This window comes from Sceloporus occidentalis, unplaced genomic scaffold, assembly GCF_023333645.1.
Source record: "Sceloporus occidentalis isolate IW3139 unplaced genomic scaffold, rSceOcc1.0.p SCAF_1, whole genome shotgun sequence".
Lineage (NCBI taxonomy): Eukaryota > Metazoa > Chordata > Lepidosauria > Squamata > Phrynosomatidae > Sceloporus > Sceloporus occidentalis.
In genome coordinates, this window is record NW_028316981.1 from 79,378,552 (window position 1) to 79,400,149 (window position 21,598).

Consider the following 21,598-nt stretch of genomic DNA (forward strand, 5'->3'; position numbering starts at 1 on the left):
TGGGGTGTCCAAAAGAAAATGTGTCATGGAATGTGAGAAGGTGTTGAAAGAGCAACATTTTGCTGAGTAAGATTACTTCATGGAAGAAATAGTCCTGGCCTGACAGTGGTGAAATATAGTCCCCCCCAGGTCTACCTAAATTTTTGTATCAGTGTTCTCACTGAAGAATAGTTGGCCCCTCTGTATCCACAGATTCTTTATCCACTGATTCAAACTCCATGGCTTGAAAATATATTTTTTAAAAATTCCAAAAAGGAAACCATGTGTTTGCCATTTTATGTAGGGGACACCATTTTACTATGCCATTGGATTTAATGGGACTTGAGCATCCATGGATTTGGGTATCCATGGGAGGTCCTAGAACCAAATCCTAGCAGATACCAAAGGCCTGCTGTAATTGTGAGCTCATACGTTGATTACTAAACATTTGTTATCGTTTTACTTTTCCATGAATACGAAATATGACATAATCCTGTCACATTTTTGTCTCTGGGAAATATGATCAGCTTACTTCAGAAGGATGAAGTACAGTTCCACAATACTGTGGAGAGTCACAGCCTGGTGTAGCGGCTTTCCATAATGGGCCACATGTGGCCCTCCAGATACTGTTGGACTGCGAGTCCCTTATCCCTTACTACTGGCAATGCTGACTAGAGCTGACAGGAATTGCAATCCACCTACATGTGGAGGGTCACACACCACTCCCATACCTGCTTTATATTGTTTTGCTGTATCTGAATGTCACATTAAAACTAGAAAAAGGTGTGGAGAACTATTTCAAGCATAGACAAAACCAGCTGCCCCTCATAAACATACTGACAATAGATGAACACATTCTACCTTTTCTTTGTGTTACGTCTCAAACATCCTACTTCTTTTGTACAAAATAATGTTCATTAAGGAGTATTATTAAGTATTTTGTTTATAATTAGGAGTGTGTTAAGGATGAGCTGATTGGCAAGAAAGAGTGCTTTAATGAGGTTTTTTTAAAGAGTGTTTTAATGTCCTGGTTAGTACTTGGATGCAGTACTGCCAGGGAATGCCAATGGACTATATTCAGATGAAGGCAATGGCAAACTGCCTCTAAGCATTCCTTGACTGAGAAAACCTTATAAATTAATGAGGTTATCATAAATTGACAAATATGTAACTTGAAGGCACATGCTACTGCTGCTGCTACTGCTAAGGAGTAGCTAGTTGGCACTGAGAAGGCAAATATGATGAAATATTTTAGACACTAGTTCCTTGGTGAAAACAAACCACTGCTAACAATTTTTGGTGAGATACAAGTAGCTGTTGTGACTATCACTGTTCCCTACCACCACATAAAGAGAAAAGGAAGGTATCCCCTTGTAGCTAGAGAAGAGGAAGAAGAAGAGGAAGAAGACTTCCTGAAAGAGGGATGGCCTCTGCTCCACCTGGGAATGCATGTCAGCACCAGAGAAAGAGAGCACAATGCTTCTGTACTGTTTTAAAAAGAAAGAGAGGAAAGGTTTGCACACATAAAAAAAGGGGTTGTCATAGGTTTCATATACTATATGGATGGGGAACCTGTGACTTTCCAGGTGCTGGTGGCTCCAACCCCATCTCTGATCAGTGTCCAGTCCAAGATATTTTTTAAATAAGTTGTTACTGAGTGTCCATTTTCTTATCCAAATGGCTTGTTTGCTACATACAAGTCAAAACAAAAAAGGTAATAGGAAGTTGGGAAATACATTATGTTTATACATACCATATCCTAGCATAAAAAGACTAAAGGAAACCAGTAGCATCTTTGAGGTTATAACGGAAGAAGAATTTTATAGCACAAGCTTTTGTGAACATGGGCTGCAGCCCTACTGTAGAAATAATCCAGTTTGACACCACTTTAACTGCCATGGCTCAATACTATGGAATTCTGGGAAATGTAGTTTTATGAAACATTTAGCTTTCTCTGTTAGACAGCTCTAGTGCCAAAACAAACTACAGTTCCCAGAATTTCACAGACTTTAAGGTGGTGTCAAACTGGATTATTTCTGCACTGTGGATGAAGCCATAGTCTGCTTCATAACATCCTAACTTTAGTCAGTGTAAGTTCCAGCCTGAATCTCTGTTTTTGGTTGATATATTAACTTATATAACTTTGTCTCCAATGCTCCCCTTGTCTCCACTGGGTACTCAAAAGCTAGGATGCACACCACTGTTGCTTAAAAATGTCCAATGCCAGGTCATCTGAGGCAGATAGGAACTAGAATACAGCAGCATCTGGAGGACTGCAGGTTCCCCAGTCCTGCTAGTGATAGGTGTCCCCATGTTCACACTAACCTCCCCCTTTAAGCAATGGACATGTTGGCTGGTGGGAGAAATTGGATTTTCTCACCACTGCAGATTAATAAGCCTTCTCTAAATAACTCTCTGGTTAGTAGCATCTCTAGATAGACCAGCCCTATCTTGATCTAGTAGCTGAATGGAACAAAGGCTTGCAGGATTACAGAGCTAGGACTTTTTCATCTCCTGGTTGGATGGTAGCATCTGTGTTGCCCCCTCAGGCATTGCTGTTCCTGCTTAGCTGAGCTGCAGTATCCACAGTAGCAAATGGGGAAGGAAAATTACCCAGCAATAATATGTTTCTGTAAGAAGCTATCCCTGTTATTATGTAGAGTATTTTTGAATGCCTTGTTCCTGAATGGCATTTAAGACCTTTAATTTTACAAAAGGCATGTTCTTAGAAATGAGAACTATTTGAACTGGTTCATTGATATGAGTCAACAAAGCTGGTGGCATTTGTGGATTCTCTTTTGGGACATATCTGTTGGGGACTGACATGATTACTGTCTTTACTTCGGAATTTACCACTACACCTCTGCATATAATATGTGGGCAATCAGTGCAGTATTGACAAGAATGGAGTGTTTTCAATTCCCCTCTGTTCATTTGTTGCTGATATAGACTAATGCAACTCCCTCTCTGGAAACTGTGCAATCCTTGAATCATGACACAAGTGATGCCATTGTGTGTAACAATCATTGCACAAATCTCTGATAGTCTGGAAAGATGTTTTGCAGCTTGACTCTGTTTAATCAAATGTATGAGGTACACTGAAAAGGTGGCAGTTATATATACACACGTACCATTAAATGATCCATGAAAATATATGCATACACCAAGTCATCAGCATGTGAAGCGAAGACAGTTGAAATTAAAGATGAAAAACATGTCTTGATTACTGAAGTACTAAAAATGAATGCAATACATAACCTAAGCATTTTCTGGAATGTCAAACATGAATGCTAAGTGCTTACTGAAGTACTAAATATAGATGGCACAATAGCCAAGTGGGAGAGAACCACCCACAATCATTGTCCAAACCCTGAAAAATTCAGGCAAGTTTCTTAACAAATCCAATCCAGCTGCCTCCTTCTTTCATTGCATTCAGTGATTTACAAGAGTGTGCACATTTAGTGACAAGCTGAAGGCACACTGATTGCAACAGATGTGACAGAAAAAAGAGGGCCATCTGAGCTAAAAGCACAAGCCTCATTGTTACAGAATCTGTTTTAGGCTACTGTCATGTCTTGGTTCAGAAAGCACTGATACATTAATATACAACCAAGTGAGTCATATGGGATTCCTCAGGGAGTTTTAGCACCTCCGATGTTATAATTCACAGACATGTCAGTGTGGTATTTGTGCTTTCTACACTGAGATCATTACTCTGCTCTTGGACTGAATCTAGTTTCTAATCCCAAGTAGAGCAGACCTATTGAAGTAATGGGATTTATGTAAGTGTTGACTTACTTATTCAGCAGTTAATTTAAAGGGTCTACTTATGTGGGACTAGCAGTTGGATTTAGGCCAGCACTCCTTTGTTCCCCTGCCTTGGTTCAAAAGTGGATAAATCTTCTTCTTCTTCTTGGCTTTACTTTACGAACAAAGATTCAGGAAGGATTCATCCGGGCTTTTTACAAGCGCCTTGATGACGTTGGATGTATCCTTCGAGCCTGTGCAATGGGTTTTTCTGGTGGAGCGCAGCATGCACAGAACTGGCCTCACCCTTTAAACCAGAGGTTTGACTGCTGAGGCCTTGACAAGCATGGACGGTGGCAGCAAGGTTCTCAGGTCGTAGGGTTTTTTATGCTTTTTTAAAATTAATTTTTATTGATTTAAAAGAAAAATGACATATGACAGACAGAACATAAAACATAAAACATAACAGTCTCCGGGTCGTAGGTTTGATTAGCGTTTCCTTCTCTTAGATGGTTGACCTTACAGGGTTAGACGAGCAACATCTGCCCGGGTTTTGGATTAGAGTTTTCCTTCTCCTAGGATGGTTGCCATAAGGCTAGAGAGCCCATCCTGCACTTTGGCGCTCTTGGTCAGACCCTTCGGTTGTGACCTGTCTTGCATGGGAGGACCTACCAGTGGCTATTATACCACCGCCAGCATAGTTCACAACTTCATTAGGGTACACAAGCCTCTCCCCCACACAGTCAGAGCATAGCTGGAGGGGAATAGGAGGCCGGAAGATGACAATTAAGGAGGGAGAAGTCTCTTCCTTCAGGCTAGCCCTGATGGAGCTGGTTCTGCCTGATCACTCCCTCTCAGGCCAGAAGATGACAGTTAAGGAGGGAGGAGCCTGTTCCTTCAGGCTATCCCTGGTGGAGCTGGGTCTGCCTGATCACTCCGTCTCAGGCCGGAAGAAAGACACAGCAGCATTTCATAGTCTATATTTTTTTTGTGAGTTTTTCGGGCCATATGGCCATGTTCTAGAAGAGTTTATTACTGAAGTTTCACCAGCATCTGTGGCTGGCATGCTCAGAGAATGCTGACCTGGAAGAGAGTAGGTATTCTTGGTGTTCTTCAGGACTGGTAGACAAACTTTATTTACTTTGAGGGTTTCTTCTTTCCTGTTGAAGTTGTCCAAGTGTTTGTGGATTTCAGTGGCTCCCCTGTGCATTCCTTGATTCGTGTTTGGACACTGCGTGGACACTCAAGGGACATGAGAGACACTGCAGACTGGATCAGCCAGAAAAATCAGCTGTAGCAGAATACATTATAAACCATCCTGGGCACAAAATACTGTTTGAAAGCACTGAAATTCTGGACCATGCCAACAATTATCAGGTCAGAATGCATAGGGAAGCCATTGAAATCCACAAACACTTGGACAACTTCAATAGGTAAGAAGAAACTCTCAAAGTATATAAAGTTTGGCTACTAGTCCTGAAGAACACCAAAACCAGGACTCAGCAAATGCAAATGCAAACCATTCAGGGTCAGAGGCTCTCCCAGCAGACAATGATCACCAGTTAGCAGACATTAATCCTCTTTTGCATATCCTCCTACCCTGAGGAGGCCATTAACAACAGAACAATACACGGATTAACATGGGAATCACTCCTCCTCATCCAGGGTCACACAGTATATTATTATTATTATTATTGTTGTTGTTGTTGTTGTTGTTGTTGTTGTTGTTGATGTTATTGTTACTAAGCTTTATTTATATAGCGCTGTAAATTTACACAGCACTGTACATACAATCTTTTAATTAGACGGTTCCCTGCCCTCAGGCTTACAGTCTAAGAAGACATGACACAAAAGGGGAAGGGAGTGGAGGATGGAGCCAGATGCCTTCTGGGAAGGGCACAATTCCTTTGGGGAGGCCTGATGGGATTGGCCCACCCCTCTCTCCCTCAGAAGCCAAGATGGAGCCAGATGCCTTCTGGGAAGGGCTCAGTTCCTTTGGGGAGGCCTGATGGGATTGACGTACCTTCTCTCTCCCTCAGAAGCCAGAATGGAGACGGATGCCTTCTGGGAAGGGCTCAGTTCCTTTGGAGAGGATATATATATATATATATATATATATATATATATATACACATACCTACTCTCTTCTGTGTCAGCTTTCTCTGAAGATGCCAGCCACAGATGCTGGTGAAACGTCAGGAATAAACTCTTCTAGAACATGGCCATATAGCCCGAAAAACCCACAAAAAGTTATGGATGCCGGCCATGAAAGGCTTCGACTTCACATGTAATTGTCTGTTGGGAAGTGCCTGTTATAAATTACCACCAGAAACAAATATGTAATAATTTCACACACACACACACACACACACACACACACACACACACACACAGATTGTTGCAGTACCTAGTAACAGTAATCAGTAAAAACTGATTGTTGCACTTCTTAGAACCCAGGATCCTCCCCTTTATAGGCAGATCTGACAGAAACCAAGGATGATATTCTGCCCATAGGGAGCCAACATGGTGTACTGCTTTGCGTGTTGGAATAGGACTCTGGGAAACCAGAGTTCAAATCCCTGATTAACCACAGAAACCTATTGAGTTACTTTGGGGAAGAGACGCTACCTCAGCCTGAGAGGAGGACAATGACGAACTCCCTCTGAAGCAATCTTGCCAAGAAACTCTAGGCTTGGGTTTCCATAAGTTGGAGTTGAGTTAAAGCCACAAGTTGATAATGCTCCAACAACAATTCTGCACATAAACTATGATTGGATGTGGTGAATTGGATTCTAGATTTTTAACAGCTGAAAGGGGGAAAATATCCTCACTGAAAACACAATGACACATCTTCACAGGAAAGTTTGAGAATGTTTACAATACAAGGAACTCCCTTGTGGATTCTTTAATCCAGTTACATGATGTGCCATCTACATCAAGTGCATGAATGTGCACACATACACCCTGGAAGTAACAGTGATTGACTTGTGTTTGTGTAGCATCCTATGATTTGCAGCACACTCATACTCACAGCTTTGCACTGGATCAGAAATGTGCAACTGTTTTATTCCTGCTTAGGTTCTATAATATGATTGTCCTTGCTTAGCAGGAACAACTTCACAGTATCATGGCAAACATGTTGCTCAGGTCTAAAGAACAAACCAGCTTCCTGAGAGGTACCCTCAATAGGCAGTCTGGATATGGTGGTCTTTTACTTTTTAATTAAGTGCATGAGATAAAATTTGTTGTTGTTGTATGCCTTCAAGTAATTTCTGATTTATGGCAACCTTAAGGCAAATTTATCATGGGGTTTTCTGAGGCTGAGAATGTGTGACTCACCCAAGATCACCAAGTAGGTTTCCATGACTGAGTGGGGAGTTGAACCCTGGTGTTCAGGGTTGTAGTCAGATGCTCAAACCACAACACCATAGTGGCTCTCATGAGATAACATATTGTAACATTTATATGAAGTACCCATCACAGGTAAAGCTGCAGGCAGCTATTGTTTTCAAGCGCATGTGATTCCTGGTAGAATCAGAGAAGCCAGGATAAGTTGTCTGGCTCAAATCTGGCTCAAGAACTGCTGTCTTTCTCCAGTGACAGACAGTTTGATGTACTGGCTGGAATGCTGGATGAAGACCAGAGAAGGCCAGGTTCAAGGCCTCAGTCAGCCACAACACTTGGGCTTTACTCTCCTTCTCAGTGAATCTGCCTCACAGTTGACTGGGAATATAAAATGGATGTGTGTTCAGAAACCATGAGTCCATTCACACTATTAATTTAATACCATAGTGCTATTTTCCACTTTAATTGCACTGACAACACCATGGAAACCTTGGAATTGCAGTTTAGGGAGAGGCATTTAGACTTTTAGCTAGAGAGCCCTAGTGACTCACTACCCTGCAAATAGTAGGATGCAGATCTGGCTGTTAAAATGGAATTATAGTGCTATATGTGTGTGAAAGGCCTCCATGTAAGACTCAGAGAAATGAGGAATAACTATATTATAATAAATAAATAAATACAACTTGACATTTTGTCAAACAGTGGCACACCGATCTTCACATCTGTCCCTGGCTGGCTGGACTAAAGGCACTATACAGACTCAATAGACCTCAACTTTGCTCCAGCAGATTTGTTTGTTAATTGGTATCCCTCTTGCTTCATTGCTACAGTGGTGACAATGATACAAAGTCCCATGTGTGATCTTTCAGGGCGATTTTGTGTGTCTGGGCTGAGACTTTATCCTCCTCGTCGCTTTATCTTCAGGCTCTTTTTCCTGCTGCAGCATTTCTGCCTGAGCATGCCATTACCTTGCTCATGTCTGTGTTTAGTTCCTTCCCCTCGGGGCTCTTTGTTGTGGGTGCCAATAAATGTATGTGGCTTCATTTCAACTCCTGATGTTCCAGGTTCCTTATCAGAAGGAGACAGGATCCTTTAGGGAAATGTATGCTCCTGCCTTGGACAGTGTGCAGAGCCCTGGGCTGTGGGTGTCGGTGTGGGGCTGTGCTCACAGAAGGAGGGAATCTTTGTCTCCAAACCCCTTTTTGAGCTGTGGTTTTGGTTTCCATAGTGACACTTCCTGTGGTAGAGAAAAGAGGTAGTGAGTGAGTGCAGCACTGTGAGCGTGGCAGGCAGCTGCACTCCTTCTTTCTCTCCCTGCCAGGGATGCTCTGAGGGCTGTGCCGCAGTCTCAGGGAGGGGCATCTCCTAGGCTGATGGTCCTGGGTTTCAGGGACTACCTGTGACAGCAGCACGAGGCATGCTGGGAAAACCCAAACACCTGGGCGTCCAAAATGGCCGAATGGTGAGTGAGTAGACTTCAGCTCCTACTGGGGATTGGCAAGGCCAGAGGTCACATCTCCAGACCTGAGGAGAAAAGTACTTAATAATTCTTCTGGCCCTGGTAAAGGATGCTTCAAGAAAGCAGCTCTTCCAAGATCTTCCCAGTCTTGGCATCAGGATGATGGGGCAGTTGTTTGTCTAGGAAGGAACAACAACTTTGTCTGGATTTCTCCTCATAGGCATTCTCCCAGCTGAAGCTTTTGGGGGCCTTTCCCTTCCAGGGATTCTGCTAGCAAAGAAGCTTGCTTGGATCTAATGTTGGTATACTGAGGAGGATAGTATACTCTCATGTTCTTTTAGCTGGGTTACATTTAACCTCCTTTGTACCACCTCATTCTTTTTAACTGGGGACAGAGGGCAGAGAGAGAGAGAGAGAGAGAGAGGAAAAAACCCTCTGTGTGCAGTAAGTGTGTGAGCAGAGTAGCAATTACATCAAGGATTGTTTTTGTCACATCGGGCGTGAGGGTTTCTGTGGCCTGTAAAATCACAGTGCCTTTCAGGGACTCCAGCTTGCACTGAGCTGTCTTGCTGTGTGTGCACAGAAGAACAAGGCAAGCGTGAGAGCTTCTGACATTGTGTTGCACAACTAAGCATGACTGGCAGCCAGGAAAGGGGAGGAAGGGCTGTTAATCAGATTAGATGGGCTGATAAAACAGTGTGCAGGAGACTCACGTTGTTGTGAACCAAACAAAAGAAAGGAGTTGCAGTTTAGATGTTTATTAGCTGGCAGGTATTTGAGTGGTGACTCCGTAGCAGAATAACAGGGGACTTTGTTTAGATGGAAGGTTAATGTCAACCAGCCCTCAAAGCCTTGTTGGTTGCTTGGAATGTAAGAAGACAAAACCCAAATAATTTCTGTCTTTAGAGATACAATCTTTGTGGTATGATAGATTCCCTTTGACTGTGGTTCACAGCATGAAATCTTAACTTGGAGTGCCAATCAGAATAGAAATTTCTGACAGATATGCCAGGTACTGCATGTCCTGGAAATGTCTCCTTACAGCTTAACATAATTTAGCCCTGCTGCAGTATAATAGAGATGGGCTATATGTAGCCCATGGGCTGTCTTTCTGGGCCAGGAGGGTCTCCTGCCACTGCCACATTTTGCCATTGTAACAGTGGTGATAAAAACAGCAACAACCCTGTATTCTTACACCAAAACAAGGTGCGCAAGAAGAATGCTCCTTATTGTAAGGTAGTGTACTCCTTAGAACCCTTTGGGAAGTACAATTCTGCTTCACCTATTCCTTTTAAAACCTGTTTGAAAAGTGTGTTTTTTCCTTCTCTCTGCACTTTTTAACCTTCTTTGTCCCACCTCATTCTTTGTTCCACCATCAAACCTGAGTGGCATGCAGAGTTGGAGTGGCAACATGACTAGAGCCAAGATACTAGAGAGTAAAATTGGCCCATGAACCCACTGAAAGTGTCCATCCATGCAACACAGCTAGGCAGAGCTGGTCCTACCCTTAGGCAGACAGTAGGTGGCCAACAATTTTGGGTGTCACAAAAGGATAACAAATAGTTATGTAATTCATGATTGCTGTGTTGTTGTTGTTATCATCATCATTAGGGGGAGGCAGTTATGGAATTTTGTGCCTCAAGTGCCCAAATAATTAGGCTAGCCCATGTGTACTTGACTTCTGAGGGGAAAGTGCCATTTGCTTCTCTGCTTCAAGTAGCAAAATGTCTTGACATGACTCTGGAGACAGTTTTGGAGTTTCAGGAAGAGGAGTAGCTGTCAATATGGGGAATTATCTCTCCCATGGCATTAAAAAGGCCAAGGTGTTGGATCTATTCCATCACAGGGCTCTCCACTAGTTTTTTTCCTCATCAGTGTAATCTGAAATACTCTTAGACCATGGAACTTTGTACATGCAGGGACGATGGCATGGTCAAATTTTATTATCAGCATTGTCACACTGACCAGTATGCAGTTTGCTTGAATAGGCTATGGCATTTTAGAAAGATTGGTCTCTGTGGCATATCTGAACTATTCCTATTAACAGGAGACTTAAGGCTCTATGGTTCTACAGTTCTACCATTGCACAAGACAATAACTCTCGATGCAGGATATCATGACAATTCCACCTGAGGTGATTCTGGGAACATTGACTAAACAAAGTCTGTGGCTTACTGCCTTGTCTAAGGCACCACTGCTTTCCTGACAATCTTCCCTTGCTTGCTGGAGGTTCTGATGACAACAGACTTTGCACAACTGGGCATTTTTCCTGAGGCTGATATCTTCTTGAAAGCTGACAGCTGTCCTGGAGCTGCATCTGTGAATAATACAAATGTCCTGTGAACATGCCTGACACCTGAGCAGAAACACCATTCACATTGTGTAGTGTTCCTGCTGAGTAGTTCTGAATGTCAAATTACACTTTCTTTGATGCCCCTCATCTTTCTTTTACAGGGCCTGGCTGCATCAGATGGGGGTAAGTAAAGCTATTGGCTTGGGAAGTGGTGGTAAATTTGTGGGGTCAGAGGACTGGTAATGGCAGGTTAATGTGATGTGGAGATTGATAACCTCAATGCAAAACAGAAAAACCTGGCCACCTCTCAGAGTCATTCAGGTTGGTACTTTGAATAAAACAGCATTGTGCTCCTAGGTGATGAACATCCCAAGATGTTTAGCTGAGGTGGAACTCAGGATACCAAATGGCTATGTTCTCCCACCAGAAAGAGAAAGCCTTTATCAGGGTCAGTGTTACTAGTGGACAGAGGTGTATGGCGATTTCAGGAAAGAGAGGCTGGGATGCAAGAACATACTCCATCTGATCACTTCTGTGTCCTCCCCTGTGTCCTAGCCCTGGCAGCCCCTGTTGAACTCCAGGAGGGGTTTCTGCTGCTACTCCAGGGGGGAACTTGTGGGGAGAACTGTTCTCAACTTGGAGGGTCCAAGAAGTGAGGGTATGTGCTCTAATGGAATACACCCTCCTTTTCCTGCGCCAGGAGCACAGAACAGCTTCATGTTCATCAACCTGAGTGCTGCTGAGGGACAGGAGGAGTTTGAGATGGAGTGCTAAAAGCTGGAGAATAGCCCTCTGAGCCCTATCCAGAAAAGAGACATATTGGCCCAGAACATACCGCCAATAAGCAGCGTACCAGGGCCGATACTAGGGTTAGGGACCATGCGGCAACCGCACGATCCCTAACCCTAGTACGTACTGGCGCCATTACAATGGCGGCATCCCATATACACGAGTGCTGGCATTGTGATGTAAGTGCTGTGCGGTGTCCGCATGGTGCCGTGTGGCGCTTACGTCACAGCGCCACAGCGCCACAGCAAGAACCCACAAATACCAGGTTCTTTTTACTCTGCAGTGACGGCGTGCCGCTTGGGGGCTGCACCGTCCCTGTGGAGAAAAAACAGGCGCCGGCAGGCTGCCATTTCTTGGCAGTCTGTCCTGGGCCATAGATGCACCTGTCACTAGCAGGATGCTACCCAGAAGGTGACTGTGTGGTGCTGAAGGATAGTTACATGCAGGCCTTGTAGCCTGACCTTCATCCTAAACTAACTTGCTGGATTAGTACACCACACTCTTATACTGTTGCTATTCCACTTTTACTGCTCTGGCTGCCTCTCTGGGATTTGCAATTTAGGGAAAGGTACTTAGAATTCTCAGCCAGAAAGCTCTTAGGCCTCCCTGAACTACAAACCCCAGGAGGCAGCCAGAGCAGTAAACATGGAATAGTAGCACTGTAAGAGTGTAGTGTGGTAATCTCTGCTAACTCCTTTGTGCTGGAAGATGCTGTCCCATTTCCACTGTTGAACTAAGATTCACCCTCCAGTCCAGTTGGGTCCTGTAAATGGAATGGAGGGAGAGTACCTTCTCAACCATAATCTCAGACAGTGAGTCTTTTTTGAGTATTGCCAAGGTGTGCACACCTTGACCCACTCCAGCTATTGATCCTGTAATGGAACTGAAATATCTCTCTGCTTCACAGAGTTAAACAGCTCGGGAGTCCGGGGCAGTAATGACAGTGTGGTCAGTCTGCCAAATACCCAGAGTGTTTCTCACTCCTTGGGGCAATCTGTAGCCCGCTGGGCTGAGTCCTTTGAGATGCTGCTGCAGGACCGACTTGGTGTTGCCTATTTCACCGTGAGTTCCATAATGCACTACTCCTTATTCTGATTTCCCTCTGCACATTCCTTGTCTTATATGTATCACTTTGTTTGAGTCTGTTTTATGCTCTGTCATGTACATAAACACTGCATAGTACTGTATCTTGTTTGTCAGATGAACAATAATATTTTTTCTCAGTATTGGTTGGATGGCAGCAAATACAGCATTTCTCTTCTTTCCAGCTCCTTCAGTGACTGCAGCTGTCTGCTGAAGTTTTTATCTGTAGTAGACATCATTGCCTGTGTGGTCTGGATAACTTGCACTGCTGGCAAAGAGCCTTGACTTTTTGATTCCCCCTGTCCTAAAGCATTAATTGTCTCACCTGGGACAGAATGGGGTCACCTTTGCTCTTACCCCTTTTTCCAGGAGTTCCTGAAGAAGGAGTTTAGTGCTGAGAATGTATATTTCTGGCAAGCCTGTGAACGATTCCAGCAAATCCCAGCTAGCAGCACCCAACAGGTAAGAGGATTTCCCGGGACAGAGTAAGCAGGAGAGAACTAAATTCTGTAGCAAGAGGCTGCATTATGTATTGAGAGAGCAAAAATATAGACCATGGGCACATATAAATCAGTTTGGTTCTAATTTGACAGTTGATCTCACCACATACAAATGAAGGCTGAGATTTTTTAAAGAAGCCAAATTGTGCACAAGAGTCAGTACTGTAGGCAAGCATACTTCTCAGCTGTCGGAATATAAAATGTAATGATTTGGAGGAAGGGTGACAAGAGACAGACTAAGAAGTACTAGAATGACTCTAAGGGTATGCCTGTACTACACAGTTGTATCACATCTTATACCACTTTGAGGAGGGAGCAAACTTGTTTTACGCAGCTCCAGAGAACAGGACCCGGAACAATGGATGCAAGCTACAGGAAAAGAGATTCCACCTCAACATTAGCAGGAACTTCCTGACAGTAAGGGCTGTTTGACAGTGGAACAAACTCCCTCAGAGAATGGTGGAGTCTCCCTCCTTGGAAGTCTTTAAACAGAGGCTGGATGGCCATCTGTCATGGATGCTTTGATTGTGATTTCCTGCACAGCAGGGGGTTAGACTGGATGGCCCTTGTGGTCTTTTCCAACTAATAGACTTCAACTGTCATTATTATAATCTATGGAATTCTGATTTTAGCAAGGTACTTAGAATTCTGTTCTGTTGCCTGTCTATAGAGGATTATAAGTACCCCTACCAAACTGCAAGTCCCAGGATTCTTTACAGTGCAGCCAGGGTAGTTTAACCAATATCAGACTGGTATGAATGTATAGTGTTGACACACCCTTAGTCTCCCATGTTGTAGAGAGCAGAACTCTCTACACACATATACCTCAGTTAACAAAGTAGATATGTTCCTGGGCATTACTTCTTTAATGGAAAATTTGGTAGAAGCAGAAATAACATGGGAAAAATAGGGATCGGTTCCTGTACCACAGAAAAGAAGAGCAGCTTAACATATTTCAGCAAATGTTTTATCCAGAACTAACAATATGCATAGGGATATTGTAGCACCTTTGAGACTAACTGAAAGAAGCTGATAGCGTGAACTTTCGTAGACTTGAGTCTACTTCCTCAGATGCATCTGAGGAACATGCTGCTGCCAGAGTTGGTAATACTGAGCCAGATGGTCCAGTGGTCTCACTTACTACAAGGCAGCTTCCTATGTTAGTGTGTCATCTGCACTGTTTTTCAATTTATTTCTGTGTTTACATTGAAAGGTAACTGTTGAGTAGCTTGAGGCCAGATTATTGAAAAGAGGATGGGCCTTCTCAGTTGTGACATCATTATCTGTGGAAAGCTTTTGCACAAAAGGCTCTCTTGATGCTCACCAGTGGTGTTCCACACCAGGGTGTCACACCGAGGTGCTTTAGAGTAAAACTGTGTGCGAGGCAGGGAAGGAGTGGGCCCAGTGCTCCCTGTCCCTGCTTTGCACAGCATTACTCTAAAGTAAAGCAGCGCAGGGGAGGGACTGAGAACGCCAGATCCTTTCCCTCCCTGCCCTGTGAGGCTTGATTTCCAAGCCTCACAGGGCAGGGACTGGGGACACCGGGTCCTCCACATCCCTGCCTTGCAAGGCTTGGAAATGCAGCCTTGCAGGGCAGGGACTGAGGAAACTGGATCCTCCTCCCTCCCGCATGCCATGGTACATGACAGGGAGGTGGGGGGCGCTCACCGGGTGTCACCCAGTGCGCTTTGCACCCCCACACCCTGTAGTGATGCTACTGATGCTGACATGGGCCCGTTACAGACGGGCAAAATGTGACGTGGTGGCGGCGGTATTAGGGTTAGGGAGCACACACCATGCAGACGCTCCCTAACCCTAGTACATACTGGCGGCATCAAAATGGCAGTGCCCTGTCTACATGGGCGCCGCCATTACGATGTGATGGACACATAGCATCCGTGTGTCGCCCTTGTGATGTCACGAGCGTACCATTGGCACACTTGGGCGTCGCAAGCGTGACACAAAAAGAACCTGCTTTTTGCGGGTTCTTTCTTGCCGGCAGGAAACCACATGGTTTACCTGCTGCAGCTTCCCAATGGTGGAAAAGGAGGCACCAGCAGACCGCCCTTTTTGGACAGTCTGTATCCCACCATGGCTATTCTTTTGATGCCAGGCAAGGCAGTCCTCTGCTAGGCAATCTAGATTTTTATTATGATTGAAATGTTAAAGTCTTTTCCATTTTCATTGTATTAAACATCTTATTGTTGTTTCAGTGTGTTTTGTTATGGGAACCATAAACATAATAAAGAAACAGATAGACCCATTTGCTCTCCTCTTATTTTTACCTTTAGGAAGACAGTAGGGGTGACACAGATAGCATCTACCCTAGTACATTTGCTCCATGTTTACAGTAACATTATGACGCTCATCCCACATGTTTTCTCCACAGCTGGCTCAGGAGGCTAGGAAAATTTATGATGAGTTCTTGTCAAGTCATTCAGTGAACCCAGTCAACATTGACAGACAAGCTTGGATTGGTGAGGAGATGTTGACTACTCCCACCCCAGACATGTTTAATGTCCAGCAACTGCAGGTGAGAACAGTCTACCTCTGTAGGATGTGGGTGGGTGTGTTTATATGGAAGAGAAAAAGGAACAGCAAGAATGGAAGACCAGGGGCACCACCAATTCCTCTAATATGCAACACTGCTTTCACCTTTATCCATTACTATTAGCTGAAGCCCAGCCCAAACTGTTGCAGAGATGGTACTTGACTAACCCAATGCTTCTTGTTTTAGATTTTCAACCTGATGAAATTTGACAGCTATGCACGCTTTGTCAAGTCTCCACTATATCTGGCATGTGCAAGTGCTGAAAGCCACGGGCACCCCTTGCCAGAATTGAGACCCCTGTCTTGCGCTGGCAGTCCCCCAGCCGAACATGGCAAGGTACAATGACGCCTCCGCTTCCAGCCTAGGGTGTAGTAGTTACTGTTCCATGATTTGTGATATTTAAGGGATGCCTGTTTCCTATTTTTCCCATTTGGCTCCAATTCCTCAAGCTGATTGAATCTCTGACTTTCCCCTAGAAAACAAAACTAAAGTCAGGGAAATCACTGCCACTAGGTGTGGAGACAGTGAACAATGGGCCCAGCAGGAGTCCACGGAGATCCTTCCGGAAAGGCGACCGACGGGAACGTCTCTGGGGAGGTGAGTCCAAAGGTACAAGCAGGGATACCACCACTGTTCATTTGACTTTGGGATGGGAACAGGGATGCTACATTATTGGTCTGGAGCTTAGAAACATTAATTTGAGCTTCAGCTCCCATGATCATGCTGGCTGGGGGATTCTATGAGCTGTAATCCAAAAAGCAACTCATCCAAGTTCTGGCTGGTTTCTGGCCAAAGGTCATGTATGCTCCAAAAACATGACCTAGCCTTCTGACCATCTTTTTTATCATAGAGGAGAAAAATGGAAGTGAGGGGCCATCACAGTGGCGTGAGTCTCAAGGCTCTCTGAATTCCTCAGCTAGCTTAGACCTGGGTTTCCTGTCGTCTTATGCAACCAGCAGTTCCCATTCAGAGGTAAGTGCTTCTGGAACTTACCATATGTAGCCTAGAAGTGTGGAGCTGGAACAGTGGAAATATCCCCCCTGCCACCTGCCAGCTTGATTTATGCTCCCTTCCTTGCCATGTGGGCGCTTGGCTCTTGCTTAACATTCTGCCGTGACTATTGCTCCATGGGTCCTATCCAGCCCCCACACAATCTATAATGAGCTATATGACTGTGGAGTGTGGAGGAGTTCTCTGCAATCTTTCTGACTGCCATTGACAGCACGCTGGTACCATTTGAACTGCTGCAGTCCTGCCTTCCCCAACACTCACCCCCAAACAGTTGAAAAGACTTGTTTAAACAGCCCTTGGGAGTAACGGCTGGTGGGGATACAGCTTTCCTTCGTGATTACAGTGGCTGATAAAAGGAGATCACACACAGTGAAATTATCCTTGGAGAGAGTGTTGCTATCAGAGACAAGAAATACTGAGGATGTATGTGTTGGTTGTGCATTAAATATTGCCCTAGTGTTAAATGTTGCCATAGGGCTTACAGAGCTGTATAAAGGGAATTAACTTACTCTCAAAGCTTCCCCCTGCAAATGGTATCTACTTCTTAGAAGCAGAAGAAGCTGCTCTTTCCCTCCCTTCTTTTGTAACTGACATGCATCAGCCAAGTTCTTATTTCTCAAGCTTAGAAAATGCTTAAATATTATGTATATATTCCAGAAGAATATGCACAGTTCATTAGCACAATCCTAAACATGCTTATTTGGAATTAAGTTCCACCAAGGGGGATTTAATTTTCCAAGTTAAATATATTCACAAAACCTGCCTTAAGTCTTTAAAAGTGGCATGTGGACAGAGAGATAAAGCCCAGTGAAGAATATATTCATAAAGCTGGTCACAGAGAGTTGGAGGACTTCAGAGAACTGGCCTTAGCACCATCCTTAAGACAGCTCAGAATAAAGCAATGGTAGATTCATCTGAAAGTATTCTCAGCTTGACTACTTCATTTATTTATTTAATTTATATCATGCTTTTCTCACAATGGGACCCAAAGTGGCTTACAACATAGATTTTAAAAATACAGTAAAAAGAATCTGTTACAATTTTAAAAAAATACAGTTAGAAGAATCCCACCTGGAGTACTGTGTCCACTTCTGGGCATCACTATTCAAAAAGGATGTGGAGAAATTGGAGGGTGACTAAAATGGTGAAGGATGTGGGCTAGACAAAGGAACTGTTAAATGGATCTGTAATTGGTTGACCGGCCGAACCCAAAGGGTGCTCAACAATGGCTCCTTTTCATCCTGGAGAGAAGTGACCAGTGGGGTCCCACAGGGCTCTGTCCTGGGCCCAGTGCTATTCAACATCTTTATCAATGACCTGGATGACAGAATTGGGAGCATACTTATCAAATTTGCAGATGACACCAAATTAGGGGGAATAGCTAATACCCCAGAGGACAGGATCAAGATTCAAAATGACCTGAATAGACTAGAAAGCTGGGCCAAAGCTAACAAAATGAAATTCAACACAGAGAAATGTAAGGTATTGCACTTAGGGCGGAAAAATAAAATGCACAGATATAGGATGGGTGACACCTGGCTGAATGAAACTACGTGTGAAAGGGATCTAGGAGTCCAAGTAGACCACAAGTTGAACATGAGTGAACAGTGTGATGCGGCAGCTAAAAAGGCCAATGCTATTTTAGGCTGCATCAATAGAAGTATAGTGTCTAGATCAAGAGAAGTAATAGTGCCACTGTATTCTGCTTTGGTCAGGCCCCACCTAGAATATTGTGTCCAGTTCTGGGCGCCACAATTCAAAAAGGACATTGAGAAACTGGAGCGTGTCCAAAGGAGGGCGACAAAAATGGTGAAGGGTCTGGAGACCATGCCCTATGAGGAACGACTTAGGGAGCTGGGGATGTTTAGCCTGGAGAAAAGAAGGTTAAGAGGTGATATGATAGCCCTGTTTAAATATTTGAAAGGATGTCATATTGAGGAGGGAGCAAGCTTGTTTTCTGCTGCTCCAGAGAACAGGACCCGGAACAATGGATGCAAGCTACAGGAAAAGAGATTCCACCTGAACATTAGGAGGAACTTCCTGACAGTAAGGGCTGTTCGGCAGTGGAATGCACTTCCTCGGAAGGTGATAGAGTCTCCTTCCTTGGAGGTCTTTAAACAGAGGCTGGATGGCCATCTGTCAGGGATGCTTTGATTTGGATTTCCTGCATGGCAGGGGGTTGGACTGGATGGCCCTAGTGGTCTCTTCCAACTCTACGATTCTATGATTCTATGATTCTATGATCTGGAAACCATGCCCTATAAGGAACAACTTAGGGAGCTGGTTATGTTTAGCCTGGAAAAGAGAATCACAGGCGTGTTACATACCACCGGATTGCAGCGGTCTCCCACTGCCGCCGCTTGCAGCGTCCAGGAGCCACAGTGGCCAAACTGTGCGGCTCCCGGACGCTCCAAGGAAGGAGTGCAAAAATCGTGCTCCTTCCTGGGCCCCGGAAAAGACGTTGCGAGGCACTAGTCGCGCACTCGCGGCATCACTTCCAGGGTGCAACGTGCGGACGCACAGCATCCGCTACGTCAAAATGAAGGCGGCCGTGTGGAACAGCCACCGCCATTTGTTACGGACTCTGTCTGTAATAGGAGTAGGGGCGTCTAGAAGAGGCGCCCCTTTTTCAAACTGGGACGTCCTGAGGACATCCAAAATGGCTGTCTGTAACCCGCCATAGAATCATAGAAACATAGAGCTGGAAGAAGGTTAAGAGGTGATATGATAGCCCTGTTTAAATATTTGAAGCGATGTCATATTGAGGAGGGAGCAAGCTTGTTTTCTGCTGCTCCAGAGAACAGGACCCGGAGCAATGGATGCAAGCTACAGGAGAAGAAATTCCACCTCAAAATTAGGAGGAACTTCCTGATAATAAGGGCTGTTTGACAGTGGTACACACTCCCTTGGAGTGTGGTGGAGTTTCCCTCCTTGGAAGTCTTTAAACAGAGGCTGGATGGCCATATGTCGGGTATGCTTTGAGTGAGATTTCCTGCATGGCAGGGGGTTGGACTGGATGGCCCTTGTGGTCTCTTCCAACTCTATGATTCTATTATTCTAGTACAAAGGTTTTTTTAAAAAATACATACAGTTAAATAACCAATGGCATTAAAAACACTACTTTAAAACAGTTTAAAAGTTTTAAAAACATAATGAGAAATATAAAGACACAACACCCATGTGAAAGGCCCTTCTGCAATGGCTAGTTAACAACAGAAGGCCAGCAGGTGACAATTTGGAATGAGGATGGACCCTCAAGGCCACAAACTCTTTTAAAAAAGAAGCAGCTACGCTATGTTAGGGATGGGCAACCTGGGCACTGTTGTTTCACTGGAATTCCGGTAATCTGTCCAGCCAGAAGAGTGGGCCCTTGGTATCTACTGGGATTTGGTTCCAGGACCAAAATCAGTGGATACCAAAATCAATGGAAAGTCAAGTCCCACTATATGCAGTGGCATAATAAAATGGTGTCCCTTATCTAAAATGGCAAAACCAAGGTTTGCTTTCTGGAATGTTTTTAAAAAATTCAAGTCTTGGGTGATTGAATGTGTGGATGCAGAATCCATGGATACAGAGGCCTGACTGTGTGCCAATGGTCAGGGATTATGGTAGTTACAATCTAAGTATAAGTGGAAGGCCACTAGTTAATTATCCCTGCATATGTGGCAAAAATAGTACACTATAAAGACATTATTAAGATATGTTCACTTATTGTGTGATTATAGCTTCAGAAGTGCCATAGAGGGGCTAAACCCTATTCTGGGTTAAAAATGTAGCATTTAGGCAAACTTCTATATTTGTTTTCTTACTCTAAAGGAAGCATGCAGAGGTCCAGTCTGGATTAAATACCCTCAAACTGTCCTGATTTAGCAGGGACAGTTTTGATTAACCCTCTGCCATTTGACTGATTTGATTTCAGTAAGGCCTTTGACAAAGTTCCCCATGATATTCTTGCAAACAAGCTTGTAAAATGTGGGTTAGACAAGGCAACTGTTACATGGATTTATAATTGGTTGACCGACCGAACGCAAAGGGTGCTCAACAATGGCTCCTTTTCATCCTGGAGAGAAGTGACCAGTGGGGTCCCACAAGTCTCTGTCCTCGGGCCAGTTCTATTCAACATCTTTATCAATGACTTAGAGGACAAAATTGGGGGAATACTTATCAAATTTGCAGATGACACCAAATTAGGAGGAGTAGCTAATACTCCAGAGGACAGGATCAAGATTCAAAATGACCTGAACAGACTAGAAAACTGGGCCAAAGCTAACAAAATGAAATTCAACACGGAGAAATGTAAGGTACTGCACTTAGGGTGGAAAAATGAAAAGCACAGATATAGGATGGGGGACACCTGGCTGAATGAAACTATGCGTGAAAGGGATCTAGAAGTCCAAGTAGACCACAAGTTGAACATGAGTCAACAGTGTGATGTGGCAACTAACAAGGCCAATGCGATTTTAGGCTGCATCAATAAAAGTATAGTGTCCAGATCCAGGGAAGTAATAGTGCCACTCTATTCTGTTCTGGTCAGGCCCCACCTGGAATATTGTGTCCAGTTCTGGGCACCAAAATTCAAAAAGGACATTAAGAAACTGGAGCGTGTCCAAAGGAGAGCGACTAAAATGGTGAAAGGTCTGGAAACCTTGCCCTATGAGGAACGACTTAGAGCTGGGGATGTTTAGCCTGGAGAAGAGAAGGTTAAGAGGTGATATGATAGCCCTGTTTAAATATTTGAAGGGATGTCATATTGAGGAGGGAGCAAGCTTGTTTTCTGCTGCTCCAGAGACTATGGACCTTACCACACGGGGGCTTTTTGAGCGTCTGTTCGCATTGGCCAA

The 21,598-nt window shown here is 44.2% G+C and overlaps 1 protein-coding gene across 2 annotated transcripts in view; it reads left to right on the top strand.

Annotated features, from left to right (window-relative positions):
• Window positions 1-8,349: 8,349 nt before the first annotated feature.
• Window positions 8,350-21,598, top strand: part of RGS14 (regulator of G protein signaling 14) — a 42,830-nt gene continuing 29,581 nt past the window's right edge. The window contains exons 1-8 of one of the 2 annotated variants that reach the window (XM_089526953.1): window positions 8,350-8,533; window positions 10,985-11,006; window positions 12,520-12,674; window positions 13,065-13,157; window positions 15,585-15,728; window positions 15,933-16,082; window positions 16,223-16,355; window positions 16,597-16,718. In XM_089526953.1, coding sequence (XP_089383079.1) covers window positions 8,489-8,533; window positions 10,985-11,006; window positions 12,520-12,674; window positions 13,065-13,157; window positions 15,585-15,728; window positions 15,933-16,082; window positions 16,223-16,355; window positions 16,597-16,718 — 864 coding nt within the window. In that variant the 5' untranslated portion in view covers window positions 8,350-8,488. The remainder of the gene's footprint in view (window positions 8,534-10,984; window positions 11,007-12,519; window positions 12,675-13,064; window positions 13,158-15,584; window positions 15,729-15,932; window positions 16,083-16,222; window positions 16,356-16,596; window positions 16,719-21,598) is intronic. The other variant, XM_089526961.1, reaches the window with a different exon arrangement.